General features: G+C 45.4%; 1 protein-coding gene across 1 annotated transcript; it reads right to left on the bottom strand.

The window, feature by feature from the left end:
• Positions 1-290: 290 nt before the first annotated feature.
• Positions 291-18,453, bottom strand: LOC116987783. The gene is made up of 4 exons (XM_033043991.1): positions 18,316-18,453; positions 11,430-11,774; positions 2,973-3,115; positions 291-672 (listed from the first exon to the last, which is right to left on the bottom strand). The coding sequence occupies exons 1-4, from the start codon at positions 18,371-18,373 to the stop codon at positions 592-594; spliced, it is 627 nt and encodes a 208-aa protein (XP_032899882.1). The 5' UTR covers positions 18,374-18,453; the 3' UTR covers positions 291-591.
• Between the last annotated feature and the right edge of the window lie 2,001 nt (positions 18,454-20,454).

Consider the following 20,454-nt stretch of genomic DNA (forward strand, 5'->3'; position numbering starts at 1 on the left):
GTTGAAGTGCTGAGCCACCGGGAGGTCAGGTAGGTTCTTGCGGACCGAGCGGAGGTGTTTGGTGAACCGATCGCACAACCACCGCTTAGTCTCACCGATGTAGAATTGTAGATTCTAAATCGGTGAGACTGTAGAACATCATGTAGATTATATACATGATGTTCTGTTCCAACACCAGCCATCAAAAAAACACACCCAATTTATACCACAGCAAAATACAAAGTGTTGAAGTAACTCAGCAGATCAGGCAGCATCTGTGGAGACTGGAGAGGTAGCGTTTCGATTTGGGACCATTCTTAAGACTGATCAAGAGTTCCCGACCCAAAACGTCTCCTGTCCATTCCCTCCACAGATGCTGCCTGACCCGCTGATTTATTCCAGCATCTTGTGTTTTGCTCAAGATTTCAGCATTCCATCTTAATTCATAAAAGTTTACGTCACAGAAACAAAACAGTGAAGAAAATGTTTAAGAACTTTGCAGATTCCATCAGGTCCTATCCTACTCTGATGGTGCATTTTACCTTTCATAGATAATTGAATCAAATGTTTAAGGCTCATTTTACTTGAGCACTAACGAGCCATGCTTTGCGATCATACCAAGTTCATATCTTCATGCACTGAATTTGGAACTCGTTTTCGTTGAGTTTGTGCCTCTTGATAGCGATTTTTCCCCTAAAAATTAAGACAATTTTTAAACGTTATTTTTTCTCTAAATTTACAACTTTCAACACAGACATTCTTGCTAATCCTTATTAATCCTAATTAAGCATAAAGGTCTTTGGAATCAATATTGGTTGACATTATTTGCGCAATAATAATAATAATAATAATAATGGATGGGATTTATATAGCACCTTTCTAATACTCAAGGCGCTTTACATCGCATTATTCATTCACTCCTCAGTCACACTCGGTGGTGGTAAGCTACTTCTGTAGCCACAGCTGCCCTGGGGCAGACTGACGGAAGCGTGGCTGCCATTCTGCGCCTACGGCCCCTCCGACCACCACCAATCACTCACACACATTCACACACAGGCAAAGGTGGGTGAAGTGTCTTGCCCAAGGACACAACGACAGTATGCACTCCAAGCGGGATTCGAACCGGCCACCTTCCGGTCACCAGCCGAACAGTTAGCCCATTGTGCCATCTGTCGTCCCGAATAGGCCATCTTCTGCCATATTGTCTATTCATATCTCGCTTCTTGCAAAGTTACAAGAGAGAATTCTATCAAAGAAGGTCGGAACTGCAGATGCTGGTTTAAACCGAAGCTGGAGTAACTCAACGGTCACGCAGCAACTCTGGAGAAAACGAACAGGTGATGTTTTGGGTTGAGATCCTTCTTCAGCCTGAGAGCCTTCAGAATTCTAGCAAATGTCTTTACAGTCATCGAGGCATACAGCATGGAAACTGGCCTTTCAGCCCAGCTCATCCAGGCTAACACAAAGTGTCCCATGTAAGCGAGTCCCATTTGCCCACATTTGGCCATATCCCATTAAACCTTTCCTTTCCTTGTACCTGTCCAAGTGCTTTATAATGCTGTTATTATATCTGCCTCAACTACCTCCTCTGGCATCTCATTCCATATACCCACTTCCCTCTGAGTGAAAATGTTGTCCCTCACGTTCCTTTACATCTTCTCCCCTCGCCTTAAACCCCCTGGTTCCTCAGGGTATAACAACTCTGTGCATTTATCCTATCAATTCCCCTAATGAATTTTGGAAAGGTGAATAGTGGACATACATGCTGTTAATACCCCTAACAAGTCATAGAAACATAGAAAATAGGTGCAGGAGGAGGCAATTCGGCCCTTCGAGCCAGCACCGCCATTCATTGTGATCATGGCTGATCGTAGTGGGTCGGCTTCCTGAATTAGAGAATCTATATAAGTAATCCCATGGTGTTGTTGGGCAGAGAGGGTCCAAGGTTTACAGCTAGCAATGAATCTGGAATAGCACTATTTCCCCAAATCAGGGTGGATTGTAACTTGGAAGGGAAGAACATAGAACAGTACAGCACAGGAATATTCACCCCACAATGTCCATGCCGAATATGACGCCAAGTACAACTAATTTCCTCTGCCTGCACATTTAATTTAGTTCAGTTTAGTTTTGTTTATTGTCACATGTACCGAGGTCCAGTGAAAAGCTTTTTGCCACGTGCTAGCCAGCCAGGGGAAAGACTACACATGATGACAATTGATCAGTGTATAGATACAGTGATCCATATTCCTCCACTCCCTGCCTATCCACATTCCCATGTTAAAGGCTTTTAAAGGCCACTATCATATCTGCCTCCGACATCACGCTTGACAACACATTCCAAGCACTCACCCCACTCTGTGTAAAAAATGTGCCTCACACATCTCCTTTAAGCTTTGCCACCCTCGCCCTTTAAACTGTACCCACTCGTCTCTGACATTTCCACCCTAGGAATAAAGGTTCTGACTGTCAGACTGTCTATCTATGCCTCTCATAATTTTATATACTCCCAGCAGTTCTCCCCTCAACCCCAAAGTTCCAGAAAAAACTGTCCAAGTTTGCCCATCCTCCCTTTATATCTAAAACCATCAAATGCATAAATTGATGGTCGGTGTTTCAGGTCAGGACACTTCATCCAGGCTGCCTATTTCCTTCCACAGATGCTGCCTGAGCTGCTGAGTTCCTCCAGCTGTTCTCCTTTCCATCCATCAGATTCCAGCATCTGCAGTCTGTTGTGCCTCAGAGCACCCACCATCTCTTGCCCACTCCCATGTACACCCATAGCAGCATTTAAGAGGCATTCAGACATGCAGGTAGTGGAGGGATATGGATCACATGCTGACAGAGACAGGATCGAACCCGGGTCTCTGGCGCTGTGAGGCAGCTGCTCTATCTGCTGCCCTCAAATCAATTTCTTCAATCAGTTTAAGAATCTTGTTATTTTTTTTATACTTCAAGGCATAATATTTGATGAATATAAATTAGGAACTTACATGTCGAAGTAACAGAACCAGTGCACAAAGGAAGCTAGCAACTGCAAGAATAATCATTGCAATCATCAGCGGATCCTTATAAACAGCAACTTTGCATTTTTCTTCTTCGGTACAGTTATCATCACAAGGTTGCGTGGTTTTGTCTGAGAAGATAAAATATAAAAACATATACGTTTGTCTTAATTTGTCCATTACATCATTATCTTCTCATAAAATGTTCACAAACCCCTTAAAAAAGATGAAACATGAGTTATCGGATGGAATATTAGTATCTGGTGGCAAAATACCAGTCGCTACATTAATCTTCAGTGCTTATCTCATGAACTGGATAGAGTGGGCATGAAGATGATGTTTCCACTAGTATGAGGGTGTGGGAGCAGAGGGCACAGCCGTTAAGAATAAGAGGGCGTACATTTAGAAAGGAGATGACGAGCAATTTATTTAGTCAGAGGGCGGTGAATCTGTGCATTTTTTGCCACAGATGACTGTGGTGGGTCAAGTCAATGGATCTTTTTAAGGTGGAGATTGGCAGATTCTTGATTAGTGCGGGTGTCAGGGGTTTTTGGGTGGAGGCTGGAGAATGGGGTTGAGAGAGAAAGATAGATTAGCCATGATTGAATGGCAGAGTAGACTTGATGGGCTGAATGGCCTAACTCTGCTCCTATAACATGAACGTATGAACTCTTCAAAGAAGTAATTCTAAGGATCTTGAACAAAGACCTTTAAACATGAGGTCAGCATGCTTGAGTTACTAAATTGCACATTGAAAATTAGCAAGGATTTTAATAACTAAATCACAAATATGAGAGCCTTTTTGAAAAAAGATATATAAGCTCAAGTTTACAAGTGTTTAGGGAGGAAAAACAAAACTGTTTACAGATCCAGCAGATTGGTTTATAAGGCCAAACCCCTCAGGAGTTTCATCCCACAATATAGATGCAGTTCGATGCAGTGGTGGTTTCCATGCACCACTGGTAGTTTTCAAAGTTCACACAAAATGGATCACATTTCAAAACATGAAACATAAGTATGGAAGCACGCGGAACTGCAGATGCTGCAAGCTTCAACAAACACAAAGTGCTGGAAGAACTCAGGCAGCATCTCTGGAAGTCAAGTGTGTAGGAAGGAACTGCAAATACTGAAGATAGACACAAAATGCTGGAGTAACTCAGCAGGACAGGCAGCATCCCTGGTTGGAAGGAATGGGTGACATTTTGGGTCGAGACCCTTAGGAGACCATCTGAAGAAGGGTCTAGACCCGAAACGTCACCCTTTCCTTCAATCCAGAGATGCTGCCTGTCCCGCTGAGTTACTCCAGCAATTATGTCTATCTTTGGAATTCAAACCAGGGCAGAACCAACAGTGAATGGCAAGGCCCTGTGGCGTGTTGTAGAGCAGAGGGATCTGGGATTACAGGTACAATGTTCCTTGAAAGTGGCATCACAAGGTTATCAAGAAGGCTTTTAGCACATTAGCCTTCATCAGTCAGAGCATCGAGTATATAAGTTGGGAGGATATGTTACAGCTGTCCAAGACATTGGTGAGGCCACAGTTAGAGTACTGTGTTCACTTTGGGTCTGTTTCCAAAACGAGCGTTTACGGGGGGGGGGGCGGTGGCATCACACTCACACTAACCACCACCCAAACACACAGGTGGGGGGAGGGGGAGGGGGAGACCGGGTGGAGAGAGGGGAGGGTGAGACGAGGGGAGGGAGTGGAGAGGAGGAAGAGGAAATGGGAGAGATTTGGGAGGGAGAGGAGAGCGGGGTAGGGGGAGAGAGAGGGGGAGGGGAAGGGGGAGGAGAGCGGGGAGGGGGAGGAGAGCGGGGAGGGCAGGAAGGGGGGGAGAGGGGTAGGGGGTGGGAGAGGGGAGCGGGGAGTGGTGCAAGAGTGAGGGGGGTGAAGAGGGGAGGGGGTGGGAGGGGATGAGAGAGGGTGGGGGAGGGGGAGATAGGGGTGGGGGAGGGGGGAGAGGGGTGGGGGAAGAGGAGAGAGGGAGGAGGAGGGGGGAGGAGGGGGAGGAGGGAGGGGAAGGAGGAGAGGGAGGGGAAGAGTGGGATGGGAGGGGGAGAGGGGTGGGGGGAGAGAGGGGGAATAGTGGTGAGGGAGGGGGGATGATAAGAGTGCGGAAGAGGGGTAGAGAGGTAGGGGGAGTGGTGGAAGAGGCAGAGATGGGTAGGGGGAGAGGGGGTTGGCTTGGGGGTGGGAGGGGAGGAGGGAGAGGGGTGAGGAGAGAGGGAGAGGGGGAGAGGAGGGAAATGGAGGAGGAGAGAGGGATGTGGGAGGGGGTGAGAGAGGGTAGGGAGAGGGGGGAAAGGGTGGGGGAGAGAGGAGAGAGGGAGGGGAGGATGGAGGGGAGGGGGGAGTGAGAGGGGGAAGAGGGTGGAGGGAGGGGTAGAGGTAGGGGGGAGAGAAGGGGAAGAGTGTGGAGGGAGAGCGGTGGTGGAACAGGGGTAGGGGGTGGGGGGAGAGATGGAGGGGGGTGGGAGAGAGGGATGGGGTTGGGAGCAGGAGGGGGGGAGAGGGGTGAGGAGAGGGAAATTGAGAGGGGGAGGGGAGAGGGGGAGGGGAGAGGGGGGGAGAGAGGTGGTAGTGGGGAGGGAGGGGGAGAGGGGTAGGGGGAAGGGGTGGGGGTAGAAAGGGGAGGGAGGGGGAGAGGGAGGGGTGGGGAAGGAGAGGGGTGGGGTAAGGGGGAGAGAAGTGGAGGGAGGGGTAGGGGAAGTGGTGGAAGAAGGACAGAGGGGTAGGGGGAATGGGGCGGGGGGAAAGAGAAGGGAGTGGGGTAGAGAGGGAAGGGGGTGGGGAGGGAGGAGGAGTGGGAGAGGGGTGAGGAGAGGGTGATGGAGAGGGGGAGGAGAGGGGTGGGGGAGAGGTGTGGGGGAGAGGGGAGGGAGATGGGGTAGGGGGTAGAGTGGGGAAGGGGAAGGTGGTGGGGGAGAGAGGGAAGGGGTGGGGAGGGAGGGATGGGGGTGGGAGAGGGAGGAGAGGTAGAGGGGTGAGGAGAGGGAGATGGAGAAGGGGCGGAGAGAGGGATGGGGGGGAGAGGTGTGGGGGAGGGGGAGGAGGAGGGAGATGGGGTAGGGAAGAGAGGGAGTAGAGTGTGGAGGGAGGGGGAGGGGTGGGGGGGAGAGAGGGGAAATAGTGGGGAGGGAAAGTGGAAGGGGGAGGGGTAGGGACAGTCCATCTGTTCCGCATTCCCTATCACCCCCAATCCTCTTTCTCTATTCCCACACATGTGATGCCGCGCTTCGACACAGGCTGCGGGGGTGGGGGGGAGGGTCTGGGGCTGCTGCAAAGGCATATGTAAATGGATCCATTCCGATTGGACATCTGTGAGCATTGGGCATTGTGACATCGCACGATGGAACGTTCACCAACATTCTATGGGTGAGAAGCTGTTTTCTTTTGAAATTTTGGTGGGGTGGGGGAGAAGGATTTTATTAAAAATGTGTACTTAAACACGACGAAATTTAATAGTAAGATTAAACGAGAACTTACCAGTTTGAAGTTTGATCTGTATTTTATGAGGAGTTACGATGAGGGTATTACGTGAAGAACCCGCTCAGTGCGCAGGCGCGGCATACTTCCAAGCAGCGGTGTGGAATCACAGATAGACACAGTTATTTTGAAGTAAACAGTAAAGATAAGGAGACATCAATTTATTAGTTTGATCCATATAATGAGGGTGGGAGCGGAGGGCACGTAATACCCTCATCGTAACTCCTCATAAAATACAGATCAAACTTCAAACTGGTAAGTTCTCGTTTAATCTTACTATTTTACTTCGGAGTCACGTGAGTGACTACGTGAAGATTTCAAAGCTCTGTGATTTCAAACCGTGTAACAGTTTCATTTCACTCACTGCCGAAGTTCTTGAGGGAGGAAGTGTTATCGTAATCAACCAATGAGTCTATTTGTAGAAAAACACAATGGTATTTTTTAAACAATAACAACAAAGAATTAAGTTGCTCCCCTGGGCTTAAATTAAATATTTGCAGTTCGTAAATCTTTACTGCAAATAAACCAGGTTTTGCCAACGGCTTATTATAACATTTCTGAACGGTCTTTTCCCTTCCCACCATCCTGCTGTAGCCAGGATGTGGTCTATAGGCATGTCCATTCTTTAGCCGTCGACATGGATGCTGCCCTGGTGGAATAAAATTTGTACATGTTAGTATTTATCCCAGCAGTTTCTAGCACCTGCTTGAGCCATCTCGCAATGGTTTGGCTCGTACCCCACCATAAGGTTTTTGTGACTGACCCACAAGGCTTTTCATCTCCCTCGAATATTCTGGTTGTGTCTATGTAGGTTAGTAGGTGGGTCATGGCACATAACCATGGTTCTGGTGGGTAAGCCACGACTGGATTAAGTGTTCCTGGTCTGCTCTGTTTGACCAGTCGCTGGATAACGACAGATCTGGTCTGGAGCTGTGATCATGTTGTCCAGTCGCAATAGGTGTAGTGACTGGACCCTCTGAGCAGATACAAGTGCCATCAACATGAGCGTCTTTAGTGTAGCTTGCTCGAGGCCGGGGGATCTGGCTGGTGGCCATTCCCTGAGATATGTCAGGACCACACTGATATCCCAAATATGGGTATACCTGGGCTTAGGGCTTGATGTTGTAAATGCCCTTCATCAGTTTTACCACCATTGGATGGGATCCCATCGCCTGTTGTCCTGGCGCTGGTTTGAGATAAGCAGAAAGAGCACTCTGCGCTGTGTTGATGGCACTGTAGCTGATCCCTACATCGTGGTGTAGTTATGGCCAGGAACTCCAGTATGTTGGTGGCTGTAGCTGTTGCATATGTTGTCCCTGTTTCCTGGCAGTACTTCTCCCTTTTTTGATGCTGGTTAAGTACTGCCTCTTGGTGGATGTTCGAAGGGATGCTGACATGGTGGTGATGGTTTGTTTGGACAATCCCAGTTCCAGGTAAGGTCTGTTCAAACTTGCAACCCAGGCGTTTAATTTTCTCATGGCATGGGTGTTTAGCTTACCTGATAGGTAAGTAGCTGATAGCCAAATATGTCTTTCGACACACCATTGCCAAATCATGTTGACCAATTTGTCGCATGATAATGATTTTATGCCACCCATAAAGGTTAATATAAGCCATCATCGTAGTATTTATCAATTTGTAACCGAACATGCAAGTGCTGCATATTAGATACATATGCTTTTAAACCATAAAAGGCGCCCAACATCTCTAGATAGTTAATGCCCAGTGTAAGTAGTAATGATGACTCTAGGTTAGTCCATCTACCACTTGTGCTGGATATGGAGTTAGTCACTCCCCAGCCTTGAGCACTGGCATCTGTTTGAATAACTAAAGTAGGGTTAGTGATAAAGATAGGGCTGCCCACCACTGTAGCTCTGATATTGCTTCAGTGGGTAAGTTCATGACACGATCATAGTGACCTGTATGTCGTTTTATTGCCCGTACCTTTGCTCTCTGTAAATTTTTTGATAGTGCAAAGGTCCGAATTGTGTAGCCGGAAATGCTGCTACCATTTCCCCAATTACTCTTGCTACTTGTCGAATAGTTGGTCGCTCATTGACCATTAAATTGTTGCATGATTGTGCTAATTTAACCATTTTTGCCTTTGGCAAGGTAACAGTCATATGGTCTGAGTTAATTGTGAAGCCCAGGTAGTCCATGATAGTGGATGGCGTCAACTTAGATTTATCTGGATGTAGGACGAACCCCAGAGTTTCGAGGAGCTGTTTTGTAGCTGATACTGCTGCCACAGCCAATTCCATCGTTTTCCCTACTATCAGAATATCCTCCAGATATGCCATGACAATATGTTTTTGTTTTCTTAGTATTGCCATGGCTGGGTTCAATATTTTGGTGAATAATCTTGGGCTGAAGTTAGCCCATAGGGCAATGCTTTGTACCATCCAGATAAATTTTAGGTATCTGCGATGATCCTTGTATATGGGTACTAGATAGTAAGCATCTTTAAGATAAATGCTTGCCATGAAGTGTCCTTTGGAATTCAGTTGTTTGGCAGTAACATATGTCTCCATTTTGAAATGTATATACTTAACAAATTTGTTTAGTGATGTTAAGTCAATGATGATGCGACAGCCACCATCTTTTTTGGTTTTAGTGAATATATTCGATACAAATTCCAAAGGTTCATGTTTGGTCTTTTCGATGACCCCCTTTGTGATAAGTCTCACCAGTTCAGCTTGTCCCTCACGTTTCTCTTTGACGGAGGGAGAAATACCCTTTGGGGCCATTGTTGAACTGGCGGCGTTTTTTCTGACATGAATTGTATTTTATATCCACTAATGCTGTTGAGTATATACTTGTCACTCGTGACCATACCCCATGCTTCTTTAAACAAGTGTAATCTCCCCCCTGTTAATACAGCATCCTTATTCTCTATATGCTGGTAGGGACCAGACCCACCTACCTCCATGGTTATTGGCGATTCTGTTTCTTCATTTTCCTGAAGATTTTGTTCTGACGTGCTGGCGATGTTGGGGGGAGGCGCATTTTCCAGAGGGTCCGCTGCGGGCCCTGATCTAAAAAGATCTTTGGGGATAATGTGCGGACCCCAAGCGTTCACCAGTCCCATATTGCGGACGTCGACTGGTGGATGCCGTGGGGTGCTGCCGCTTGGGTATCGGAGGTCTTGGTTTGCTCGTCCCGGGGCCTGCCCTCATTAGGCCGAAGGTTTTTGATGCTTCCTGCATCTCCTTCAGTTTTTTATTGAAATCTTTCTCAAATAGCAGCGCGTCCGTCTCCGCAGCTGGGGCTTTACACAAGCCAGCAAATTTGGGATTGAGGGCAGGTCTTATGTTTCCCTCCGGAGATTGTTGATCTCAAATTGTGTGGTACACATTAATGCCAGCACATCCTGCTGGCAGGTATCCATCTCCGTGGTCTCCACGGAACGAGCAAAGGCTGTGATGGCCGACGTCAGGAGCCTTAGGATCCGCTGTAGCTTGAGTTCTTGGGACCGGATGTGTGACCCCACATGCCCCCAGATTTGGCTGTTGACACTTTTTACTTTGAGGGCCTCACAGTTTTCTGGTGTTGTGTGTTGTTTCAGCACCTCAGCGAGCACCTTTTCCAGTAATGGTTGATGCTGGCCGCCATTCTTGGTTCCAGCGGTGCTCCAGCCCGTGGGGTTGCTACAAGCGGTCCATCACACCCAACAGCTCTTCATGTTCCTGCACCCCTGGCATACTCCCGAATTCGTCCGCCTGCCCCTGTTCCAGACCAGCCCAGCCCTGGTCACCAATGCTAGCCTCCAGTAATGAGGGAGCAGAGGGCAGTGTACAGAACACTGTGGAGGGGGTGCCTGACCTCCCTCCGCGAGAGCGCTCTTTCTGTGCATCTCGCTGGAGCTGCTCCAATAGCTGTTGGATGCAGCTCAGGCGGCTGTCTCTCCTCCATTTAGGTGGAGACATGTCCCCGTCCGACGAATCGGATGCCACCGGCCGGATGCCTGTTCGGATGGCTAGACATCCAGCCTGCAGTTCAGGCACTAGCGGGACTGGGCTCGGCGCGGTGATGGGGATAGCGGAGCGCCCGGTAATTGTTCCTACCGCCTTCTTCTGGAGCTTTTGTGCCTTGTAGTAGCGAGAGCGCCCCTCAAGCAGCGCGTCTCGCAGGCACCTGCTCCGTGAGCCGCTCCAGCGGCTCAGGCGGCTCTCTCTCCCCCCGTGCGGGTGGAGAGACGTCCCGTCCGAAATCGGGAACACCTGCCGGATGCCTCTCGAGTGGCTATGCGTCCAGCCCGCTGCTCAGGTACTAGCGGGCTGGCCTCGGCACGGTGTCGGGGAATTAGAGGAACACTGGGTCGCTCCTACCGCCTGTTGCTGCCCCCCTCCCCGACGGGAAAACGTTCCTCCTTGACCGGGGGACAGTTTTGTTCCAGAGCCTTTTTCTCTGCCTGTAAAAAACATAAGCAGAAAAAGGCTCACCTGTAAAAGAAACCCGACCTCAGGATACTCACCTGACGGTCCGGTTCATTCTGTAGCGGGGGAGCCTAACTCCCGTTGCAGCCGCTGTTGCACTGCTGGCGTAATGCCGCGCCTGCGCACTGAGCGGGTTCTTCACGTAGTCACTCACGTGACTCCAAAGTAAAATCAGGAGTGGATACTTAGAATGAAAAGTGAAATCTCTCCCGAAATGGAAAAAATCTCGGCGATTCTGCGTCTGGTGTTGGCGTAGCAACGAAACCAAGGCAGACACACACACACACACACACACACACACACACACACACACACACACACACACACACACACACACACACACACACACACACACACACACACACACACACACACACACTTTTATATCATAGATAGATAGATATGGTATGATAGTTTAATGTTAACCAGCATCTGCAGTGGGTTCCCACACATAGTTTTTAATTATCAGCTCCACTTCAGTATATAATATTGCATGAATATTTGATGCATAAAACTCACGTACCTGTTACAATAAGCATTGTTCCTTTAGATTTGAAGTTGTCTAATCTACCATTCTCTATCCCAGAAGAACAATAGTAAATATCAGTGTCATTTTTCTGGAGATTTCTGAGAGTAATGTTGATCCTTTTTGCATCTTGTGTCCCAATGCACTCCAGACGAAGCCTATGCGTCTCAGCTATGAACACAGATTCTACCCTGACAAAACACAGATCCATTGGGTTTAAAGGATTCCTTAGTAAATTAGTGCCGACTATCTTTCCTTGTGTAACTGTGATTTCACAGGTCATTGAAACTGATTCTCCTCTTTCTGCATATATGGTACGTGGAGACTGGGAAACAGACTGTCCTGTAAAATTGCACAAACAAAAATAATGTCAGTGCATGCATCAAGTGATCAGTCAGCAATAAGCACATTTTCATACTTTAAAAACAGAGATGGAGAAGGTACGAATATCATACAATTAGCGATATATCCCTGGAGGAAGTTTGTTTCATGCAACAATCAAGAATTGATAGACACAAAATGCTGGAGTAACTCAATCGAGGCCCAAATTTAGTTTAGTTTAGTTTAGTTTATTGTCACATGTACCGAGACACATTGAAAAGTTTTTTGTTGCGTGCTATCCGGTCACTGGAAGAACTATACATGATTACAATCAAGCCGTCCACAGTGTACAGATATATGATAAAATAAATAACATTTAGTGTGAGATAAAGTCCAGTAAAGTCCACTTTAAGATAGTCTAAGGGTCACCGGTGACGTTGATAGTAGCTCAGAATCGCACTCTAGTTGGTGATAGGATGATACAATTGCCTGAAAACAACTGGGAGAAACAGGTCAGGATGATGCGTGGAATAGAGGTTATTAGCTACAAAGAGAGGTTGGACAAACTAGGAATGTTTTCTCCGTAATGCTGGCGGCTAAGGGAAGACCTCAAGTTCGAGTTCAAGAGTTCAAGAGAGTTTATTGTCATGTGTCCCTGATAGGACAATGAAATTCTTGCTTTGCTTCAGCACAATAGAACATAATAGGCATTGACTCCAAAACACATGAATTAATAAACTGATAAAGTGCAAATAACAAATAATGGGTTATTAATGTTCAGAGTTTTGTCCGAGCCAGGTTTAATAGCCTGATGGCTGTGGGGAAGTAGCTATTCCTGAACCTGGTCGTTGCAGTCTTCAGGCTCCTGTACCTTCTACATGAAGGTAGCAGGGAGATGAGTGTGTGGCCAGGATGGTGTGGGTCTTTGATGATACTGCCAGCCTTTTTGAGGCAGCGACTGCGATAAATCCCCTCGATGGAAGGAAGGTCAGAGCCGATGATGGACTGGGCAGTGTTTACTACTTTTTGTACTCTCTTCCTCTCCAGGGCGCTCAAGTTGCTGAACCAAGCCACGATGCAACCGGTCAGCATGCTCTCTACTGTGCACCTGTAGAAGTTAGAGAGAGTCCTCCTTGACAAACCGACTCTCCGTAATCTTCTCAGGAAGTAGAGGCGCTGATGAGCTTTCTTGATGATTGCATTAGTGTTCTCAGACCAGGAAAGATCTGATAAGAGTATATAAAATTATGAGAGGAATAGTTTGGGAAGACAGTCAGAACCTTTTTCCCAGGATGGAAATATCCAATACTAAAGGGCATTGCTTTCAGATGAGAGGGGGAGAGTTTAAAGGAGATGTGAGGAGCAAGCTTTCATCACAGAGGGTGGTGGATGTTTGGAACGCACTGCCAGGGGTGGTGGTGGACGCAGATAAGATGATGGTGTTTAAGAGGCTTTTGGATAGGCACATAGATGTGCAGGGAATGGAGGGATTCTCCGTGGATTGTCCCCTTGTCGTGGTGGAGAAGCTTGTGACCTGAGAACCTGAGAGCGATGCTGCCTGGAGCTATAGTCCCGGGAGGGCCACCCAACACGCTAAGGTCAAGGGGGAGGTCTCTGACAAAGAGCAATCCAACCAAGACCTCAACAGTGGAACAAGCGGAGGATGATGGAGCTTTGTGGAGCTTCACAACGGCTGGGAAGGCGGATGACGGTTGCAGCAGAAAAGGGTTTCCAGTCATCTTGGATTCCATGCCACTGGATCCTGACCCAGATTTGTCAAGGACTGTGGGGTGGACGTTAAATAAAATCACGCACAGGCGTTCTCCATATAGGGAATAACACACTACAGACACCCATGGTCAGCAATGGTCAAGGGGGCCTAAGAAAAGAAGGAGGGATAAGGAACATGTGCAGGCAGATAAGAGTTTGACTAGGCATAATATTCGGCACAGACATTGTGGGCCAAATGAACTGTTCCTATACTATACAACACTGTTCTATGTTCTGTGTTCTCTGTTCTATGATCTATGCTCTCCCTTTTCTTTTATTCACTGGCTGCAGATTATTTTGCAAAGTTGCGGTCTGATCTTTGGTTCTGCAGCAAAAGTTGCAGTAAAAAATCTATTGACTTATCATTGACTGCAGTATTGGCCAGAATATAATTTCATTCTGCAGTCCTCCTGCTCGTGGTATGTATCTAATTTTTTGGTCTTCAAATCAAAGGAGGCTACAAAAACAAACAAAATATTGCAGGTGAGGGAAACCTGAAATATAAACAGAAAATGCTGGAGCTACTCAGCAGGTCAGGCAACATCCATGGGAAGAGAAGCAAAATTAACGTTTCAGGTTGAAGACCTTTCATTAGGATTAGGAAGAAGAAGGAAGACCAGCTCTAACGAAGGGTTCCCAACCTGAAATGCTCACTCTGTTTCTCCTCCCACAGATGCTGCCCAACCTGCTGAGTATTTTGGGCATTTTCTGTTTTTATCAAAGGAGGCGGGTGGCATGGTAGCACAATTGTACAGCTGCTGCCTTACAGACCAGAGACCTGGGTTTGATCTTGACCACGGGTGCTGTCTGAATACAGTTGATATATTTGCCCTGTGACTGCGTGGGTTTTCTCTGAGTGCTCCGCTTTCTTCCCACACTCAAAAAACGTACAGGTTTGTAGGTTAGTTGGCTTCTGTAAATTGTAAATTGTCCCTAGTGTGTAGGAAAATGTTAATGTATGAGATGATCGCAGGTCAGTGCGGACTCGGTGGGCTGAAGGGTCTGTTTCCACACTGTTTCTCTCAAGTCTCATGAGTCTAGCAGGTGATAGCTGTGGTCACTGATGAAATTTCATCATATCCCCAAAACATTGTGCGCACATTTTGCTTCACATTGACATTGCTGCCATAATTTGTAACCTCAAAGCATGGTCTATCCCTCAAGATATTGTTACTTCTAAGCAATAAGATCCACTCTGGTCCATTGAGGAATACAGAAGGTCATGCTGGACAAAGTACCATGTATACTCAACATTAAGGTGTGCATGTCTCCATACATGTTATACAGTAAAATGATATGCAATGAACAGAATTGATTTCACAATCAATGGATTTGTTTTTTTAGTTTAGTTTATTGTCAAGTGTACCAATGTTTTGTTGCGTGCTAACAAGTCAACGGAAAGAGAATACATGCTTACAATCAAGCTGTCCGTAGTGCATAGATACAAGATAAAGGGAAAATGGGAATAACGTTTAAAGCAGGATAACATCCAGTAAAGTTGGATCAAAGATATTCTGAGGGTCTCCAATGAGGTAGATAGTAGCTTAGGGCTGCTCTCTAGTTGTTGGTAGAATGGTTCAGATGCCTGATGGTAGCTGGGAAGAAACCACCTCCAGTTTAAATTCCATTTGGAATATTTTGGAGAACCAAGAAACCAAGAAAGAGTCCCTGAATCTGGAGGTGTGCGTTTTCACATTTCTGTACCTCTTGCCCAATGGGGGAGGGGAGAGGAGGGAGTGGCCGGGGTGCGTCTTGTCCTTGATTGTGCTGCTGGCCTTTGATGAGGCAGTGTGAGGTGTAGATGGAGTCAATGGAAGGGAGGTTGGTTTGTGTGATAGTCAGAGCTGCGTCCGCAATTCTCCACTGGGCGTCATGTCCCTGCCGAACATGACAATAAGTTAAACTAATCTCCGCTGCTTGCACATTATCTATATCCCTCCATTCCCTGCCTATCCATGCGCCTATCAATAAGCCTCTTAAATGCCACTACCATATCTACCTCCACCACTGCCCCAGGCAGCCACCACTCTGTGTAAAAATCCTGCCTGCAAGTCTCGTTTAAATTTTGCTTCTCTCACTTTAAGGCAATGTCCTCTAGCCTTTGACATTGCCAAACCTGGGTTTTGGGAACTGCAATCATTTACAATGATTACAGCAAAACCATAAGAACTCCCAGTTTTACTTTTCAAATATTTAAATGTAATTGAAACATATTAAGATGCTTAGAATCTAAGAATTAAAGCATGCAAATAAAATGTTCAAGAATAAAATAATCTAATTTTGAGACAGTTTCTTAAACCTAAATATTTAAAATTAAAGAAATGTCAAATAAGATTTGTTGAAACAGTACGGGTTTGAGGGGCAAAAGAACATTTGTTTCACTCAGTCGGAGGAAGGGTCTTAAGGGGTTGGACAGGCTAGATGCAGGAAGATTATTCCCGATGTTGGGGAAGTCCAGAACTAGGGGTCACAGTTTAAGGATAAGAGGGAAGACTTTTAGGACCGAGATGAGGAAATCATTTTTTACACAGAGAGTGGTGAATCTGTGGAATTCTCTGCCACAGAAGGTAGTTGAGGCCAGTTCATTGGCTATATTTAAGAGGGAGTTAGATGTGGCCCTTGTGGCTAAAGGGATCAGGGGGTATGGAGAGAAGGCAGGGATGGGATACTGAGTTGGATGATCAGCCATGATCATATCAAATGGCAGTGCAGGCTCGAAGGGCCGAATGGCCTACTCCTGCACCTATTTTCTATGTTTCTATGTCTTGAAATGTTGTCTGTTCATTCCCTCTGGAGATGCTGCCTAACCCGCTGAGTTCCTCCACCACTGTTTTTGCTCATTTATTTCTTAATCTTTGATATAAACATATGTAAACATATAAGGATTACAGAACGGAAACAGGCCCTTCTTTTGTGCCTACATTTCAATTTTTATAGATGATACGGTAATATTCCTAAAAAGAGGAACCAGGAAATTGAATAATTCTTGATCTGAAACTTGAATTTGTTTTTCTCTTTACATATACGACCTGTCTTGCGGAGGATCCCAGCAATTTATTTCCCAGCAAATGCAATATATTATTTGCGACTCCAAAGTCTATTCCTCACTATAGAAGTTTAAAATATATATTTTTGGATGTTCCAATGAGATTTTGGTTTACAGCGTTCATTTTTTGTATGTAATGTATTTTAATACAACACTTTCAAACCCAACATCATTTTGAAGGTCACAAATATATAAAAACTAATTCTTTAAATATTAGCTTGATTTTTCACCTGATAGATTCCTTATCGGTATTGCAGAATTTATCTTTTGTTTAAAACTTTTAAATGAGTTCAATTATTTGCAGCTTTAACGACCAAGGATTGTAAAACATAGTTAGGTATCATTGCTTTCATGTTTAAGAAAGGACTGTAGATGCCGGAACAATCAAAGATAGACAAAAAATACTGGAGAATGCTCATCATCCTACAGTCCAAGAAATAGAGTCCTCGACTGCTCAACTCAGTATCTATGGTGAAGGAATAGGCGTCATTTTGGGTCAAGACCCTTCTTCAGACAGAAGAACATCAACTGCTTTAATGTTGATTGGTTAGTATTGGGATTATATCAATATTTAAGTATAGAAGTTGGGAGATCAAGCTGCAATTGTGTAAGACATTGGTGAAGCCACATTTAGAGTATTGTGTTCAGTTTTGGGCACCAAGTTATAGGATAGATGTTGTCAAACTGGAAAGGGTGCAGATAAGATTTATAAGCTTGTCAGCACACGAGGGCTTGAGTTTAAGGGAGAGGCTGGGCAGGCTCGGACTCTATTTCTTGGACTGCAGGATGATGAGGGATGTTCTTATTTATAGAGCTGTACATGAGAGGCAAAAGCACAGAGTCTCTTGTACAGAGTAGGGGAATTGAGAACCAGAGGACATAGGTTTAAGGTGAGGGGGGAAAGATTGAATAGGAACCTGATGGGTTACGTTTTCACACAAAAGGTGGTTGGTGTATGGAACGAGTTGCCAGAGGAGATAGTTGAGGCAGGCACTATCACAATGTTTAACAATTATATAGACAGGTACATGGATAGGACAGGTTTAAAGGGATGCGGGCTACCTGCAGGCAGGTGGGACAAGTGTAGATGGGACGTTGGCCGGTGTGGGCAAGTTGGACGGAAGGGCCTGTTTCCATGCTGTAAGACTCTATGGTTCTATAACTCTATAACTCTATTTACACTGGAAAGAACAAGTTGAAATGCTCTAATAAAGATCACGGTTCAAGATAGCACAAGAAAAGGATAGCATGCATTTTTATAATTTCTTACCAATATAGAAACACATCCCAAAATGTACCACAAGAGTGAGAAAATTAAACATTAGACCATATAACCTAGATTTGGAAAATCTATCCTAAACTCTGGGATTTAAGGAGAATCGTAGATGAAGGGATTAGTTCCTTGGCAATGACGAACATGGATTAGTGATGTTTCAGGTCGGAACAGAAGAATGGTCCCGACACGAACCATCACCTATCCATGTTCTCCAGGGCTGATGCCTGACCCGCTGAGTTACTCCAGCCCTCTGTGTCATTTTTGTTGCAAACTAGCATCTGCAATTCCTTGTTTCTACAGTGCAGGGACAATATTTGTCAAAGGCTATCCCAAAGGAAGATTGAACATATACGATCACTTCTGACCATTGTACATTCAAGCCTGTAGAGGAACAAACAAGAGCGGCAAAACATTTCTGGTGTGCATTATTATTTAAAATTCATGAGACTTCATTGGAAGTTGTTTCTTACCTGCAGTTATCGTTGGAAAGAATAAAAACGAAAGGCAGAGGAATATTTGCGCAGCCATATTTCTTCCTTGCTGGTTGCTTCTGTCAAAATATTTAATATCTGAGCTGGTGTTCTAAGCAAGTTTCACTTTGAAGCCACTTTTGAAACCACACTAGATGACGTGGACAGGAAAATTAGATGCTGGGAGAAATAAAGAGATGCAGGTGTTGGGTAATACACTAAAGGCCACACAATGCTGGCGTAGCTCAGCAGGTCAGGCAGCATCGCTGGAGGACATGGAGGTGATATTTTGGGTCGGGACCAATCCAATCCAATCCAACTTTATTTGTTAAGCACTTTAAGACAACCAATGTTGACCAAAGTGCTGTACAGAAGAAAAAACAAGACATCATAAACAGACAACATAACAGAACATAACATAACAGCTCACATAAGGCGCATAAATCACATATGAAATACAACAATAAATCAAAAGACATAAAACATGAGTAAAAATAATAGCCATGCAATAAGCAATCAAAATAGGAAACCAATCAAGCAAATAAAGTCGACATCTTACTGTGTATCAAAGGCCACAGAGAAGAGATGGGTTTTAAGAAGAGATTTAAAAACAGACAGAGAAGAGGCCTGTTTAATGTGGAGAGGCAGATCGTTCCATAATTTGGGTGCCGACACAGCAAAGGCACGGTCCCCTCTGAGCTTCCGCTTAGTTTTAGGCCCACTCAGGAGCAGCTGATTATCTGACCTGAGAGAGCGGGCGGGTGTATAAGGGTGTAGAAGCTCAGATAGGTAGGGCGGGGCAAGACCATTTATGGATTTAAAAGTGAATAAAATAATTTTAAAATGGATCCTAAACTGAATAGGCAACCAGTGGAGTGAGGCTAAAATGTGCGAAATGTGCTCATGTTTACGTGTGCCAATTAAAAGACGTACAGCTGCATTCTGTACCATCTGGAGACGGGCGATGGAGGACCCACTAACCCCCACATACAGTGCATTGCAGTAATCCAGCCGAGTGGTAACAAAGGCGTGGATTACCGTCTCAAAGGGACCTTTCTTCCGACTGATTATAGAGGGGAGAAGAAAGCTGGACTTCAGCACTTTGTGTCCTTTTGAAAATAGTTACTTGATACTTTACATTCTGTTTTTGCACAATGCAAGGGAAAATGAAACGGAAAAAATATGAATTGATCTTATTTGCTTAAAACCTGTGAATTATGTAAACACGAGGAAGAGCAGAGGCTGGTTTACAAATAAAAACACAAAATGCTGCAGTAACTCAGTGGGTCAGGCAGCATGTCTGGAGAATATTAATGGGCAGACAGAAAAAGGGTCCCGACCTGAAATATCACCTGTCCATATTCTCCAAAGATGCTGCCTGACCGCTGAAATACTCCAGCACTTTGTGTGAATTTTGAAATCATTTCTGAGTCACAATTTCACAAAAAACAGACTGAGTACGTAAAATATACTTGAATGTTAATGGTGTATGATGGTCTACAAAATGATTTCACATCGAGTTAAAACTAGTGTTAGAGAAAAGTGGCTGATTAAATAAGTTAATAAATTAAATATTTAGTGAAAGATATTAGTGGTAGTTACTCCAGCACTTTGCATCTAGTTTAGTTTAATTTAGTTTAGTTTATTGGCACGTGTACTGAGGTAGAGTGGAAAGGTATTGTTGCGTGCTATCTAGCCAGTGGAAAAGCAATACATGATTACAATCGAGCCATACACAGTGTACAGCTACATGATAAGGGAATATCGTTTAGTGTAAGGTGGAAGGTAAAGCAAGCAAAATCTGATCAAAGATAGTCTATCTTCAGTATAAACCAGTATCCGCAGTTCCTTCCTGCACACTTCGTTAGACCATATTTGGGGCATTGCATGCTTTTCTGGTCACCCCACGACAGGAAGGATTTGTAATCGGTGCAGGTGCGGTTTACCAGGATTAGAGAGTATTAGCTTAGCTTGTTTTCCCTAGAAAGCTGGAGTTTGAGTGGAGACCTGTAGCATGTCATAGATAGGACATAGACACAAAAAGCTGGAGTAACTCAGCGAGAGAGGCAACATCTCTGGAGGAGAAATGGGTGACGTTTCTGGTCAAGATCCTTCCTAAGACCCAAAACGTCTCCCATT

This window comes from Amblyraja radiata, chromosome 26 (genome assembly GCF_010909765.2).
Source record: "Amblyraja radiata isolate CabotCenter1 chromosome 26, sAmbRad1.1.pri, whole genome shotgun sequence".
NCBI lineage: Eukaryota > Metazoa > Chordata > Chondrichthyes > Rajiformes > Rajidae > Amblyraja > Amblyraja radiata.

Excerpts from the sequence above, each read along its gene's own strand:
- LOC116987783 (XM_033043991.1), bottom strand. The coding sequence starts at position 18,373 with ATGGCTGCGCAAATATTCCTCTGCCTTTCGTTTTTATTCTTTCCAACG. Across the intron at positions 3,116-11,429 it reads AACAATGCTTATTGTAACAG|ACAAAACCACGCAACCTTGT; the intron begins GTACGTGAGTTT and ends TTATCTTCTCAG. Across the intron at positions 673-2,972 it reads TGGTTCTGTTACTTCGACAT|GGGAAAAATCGCTATCAAGA; the intron begins GTAAGTTCCTAA and ends CTTAATTTTTAG.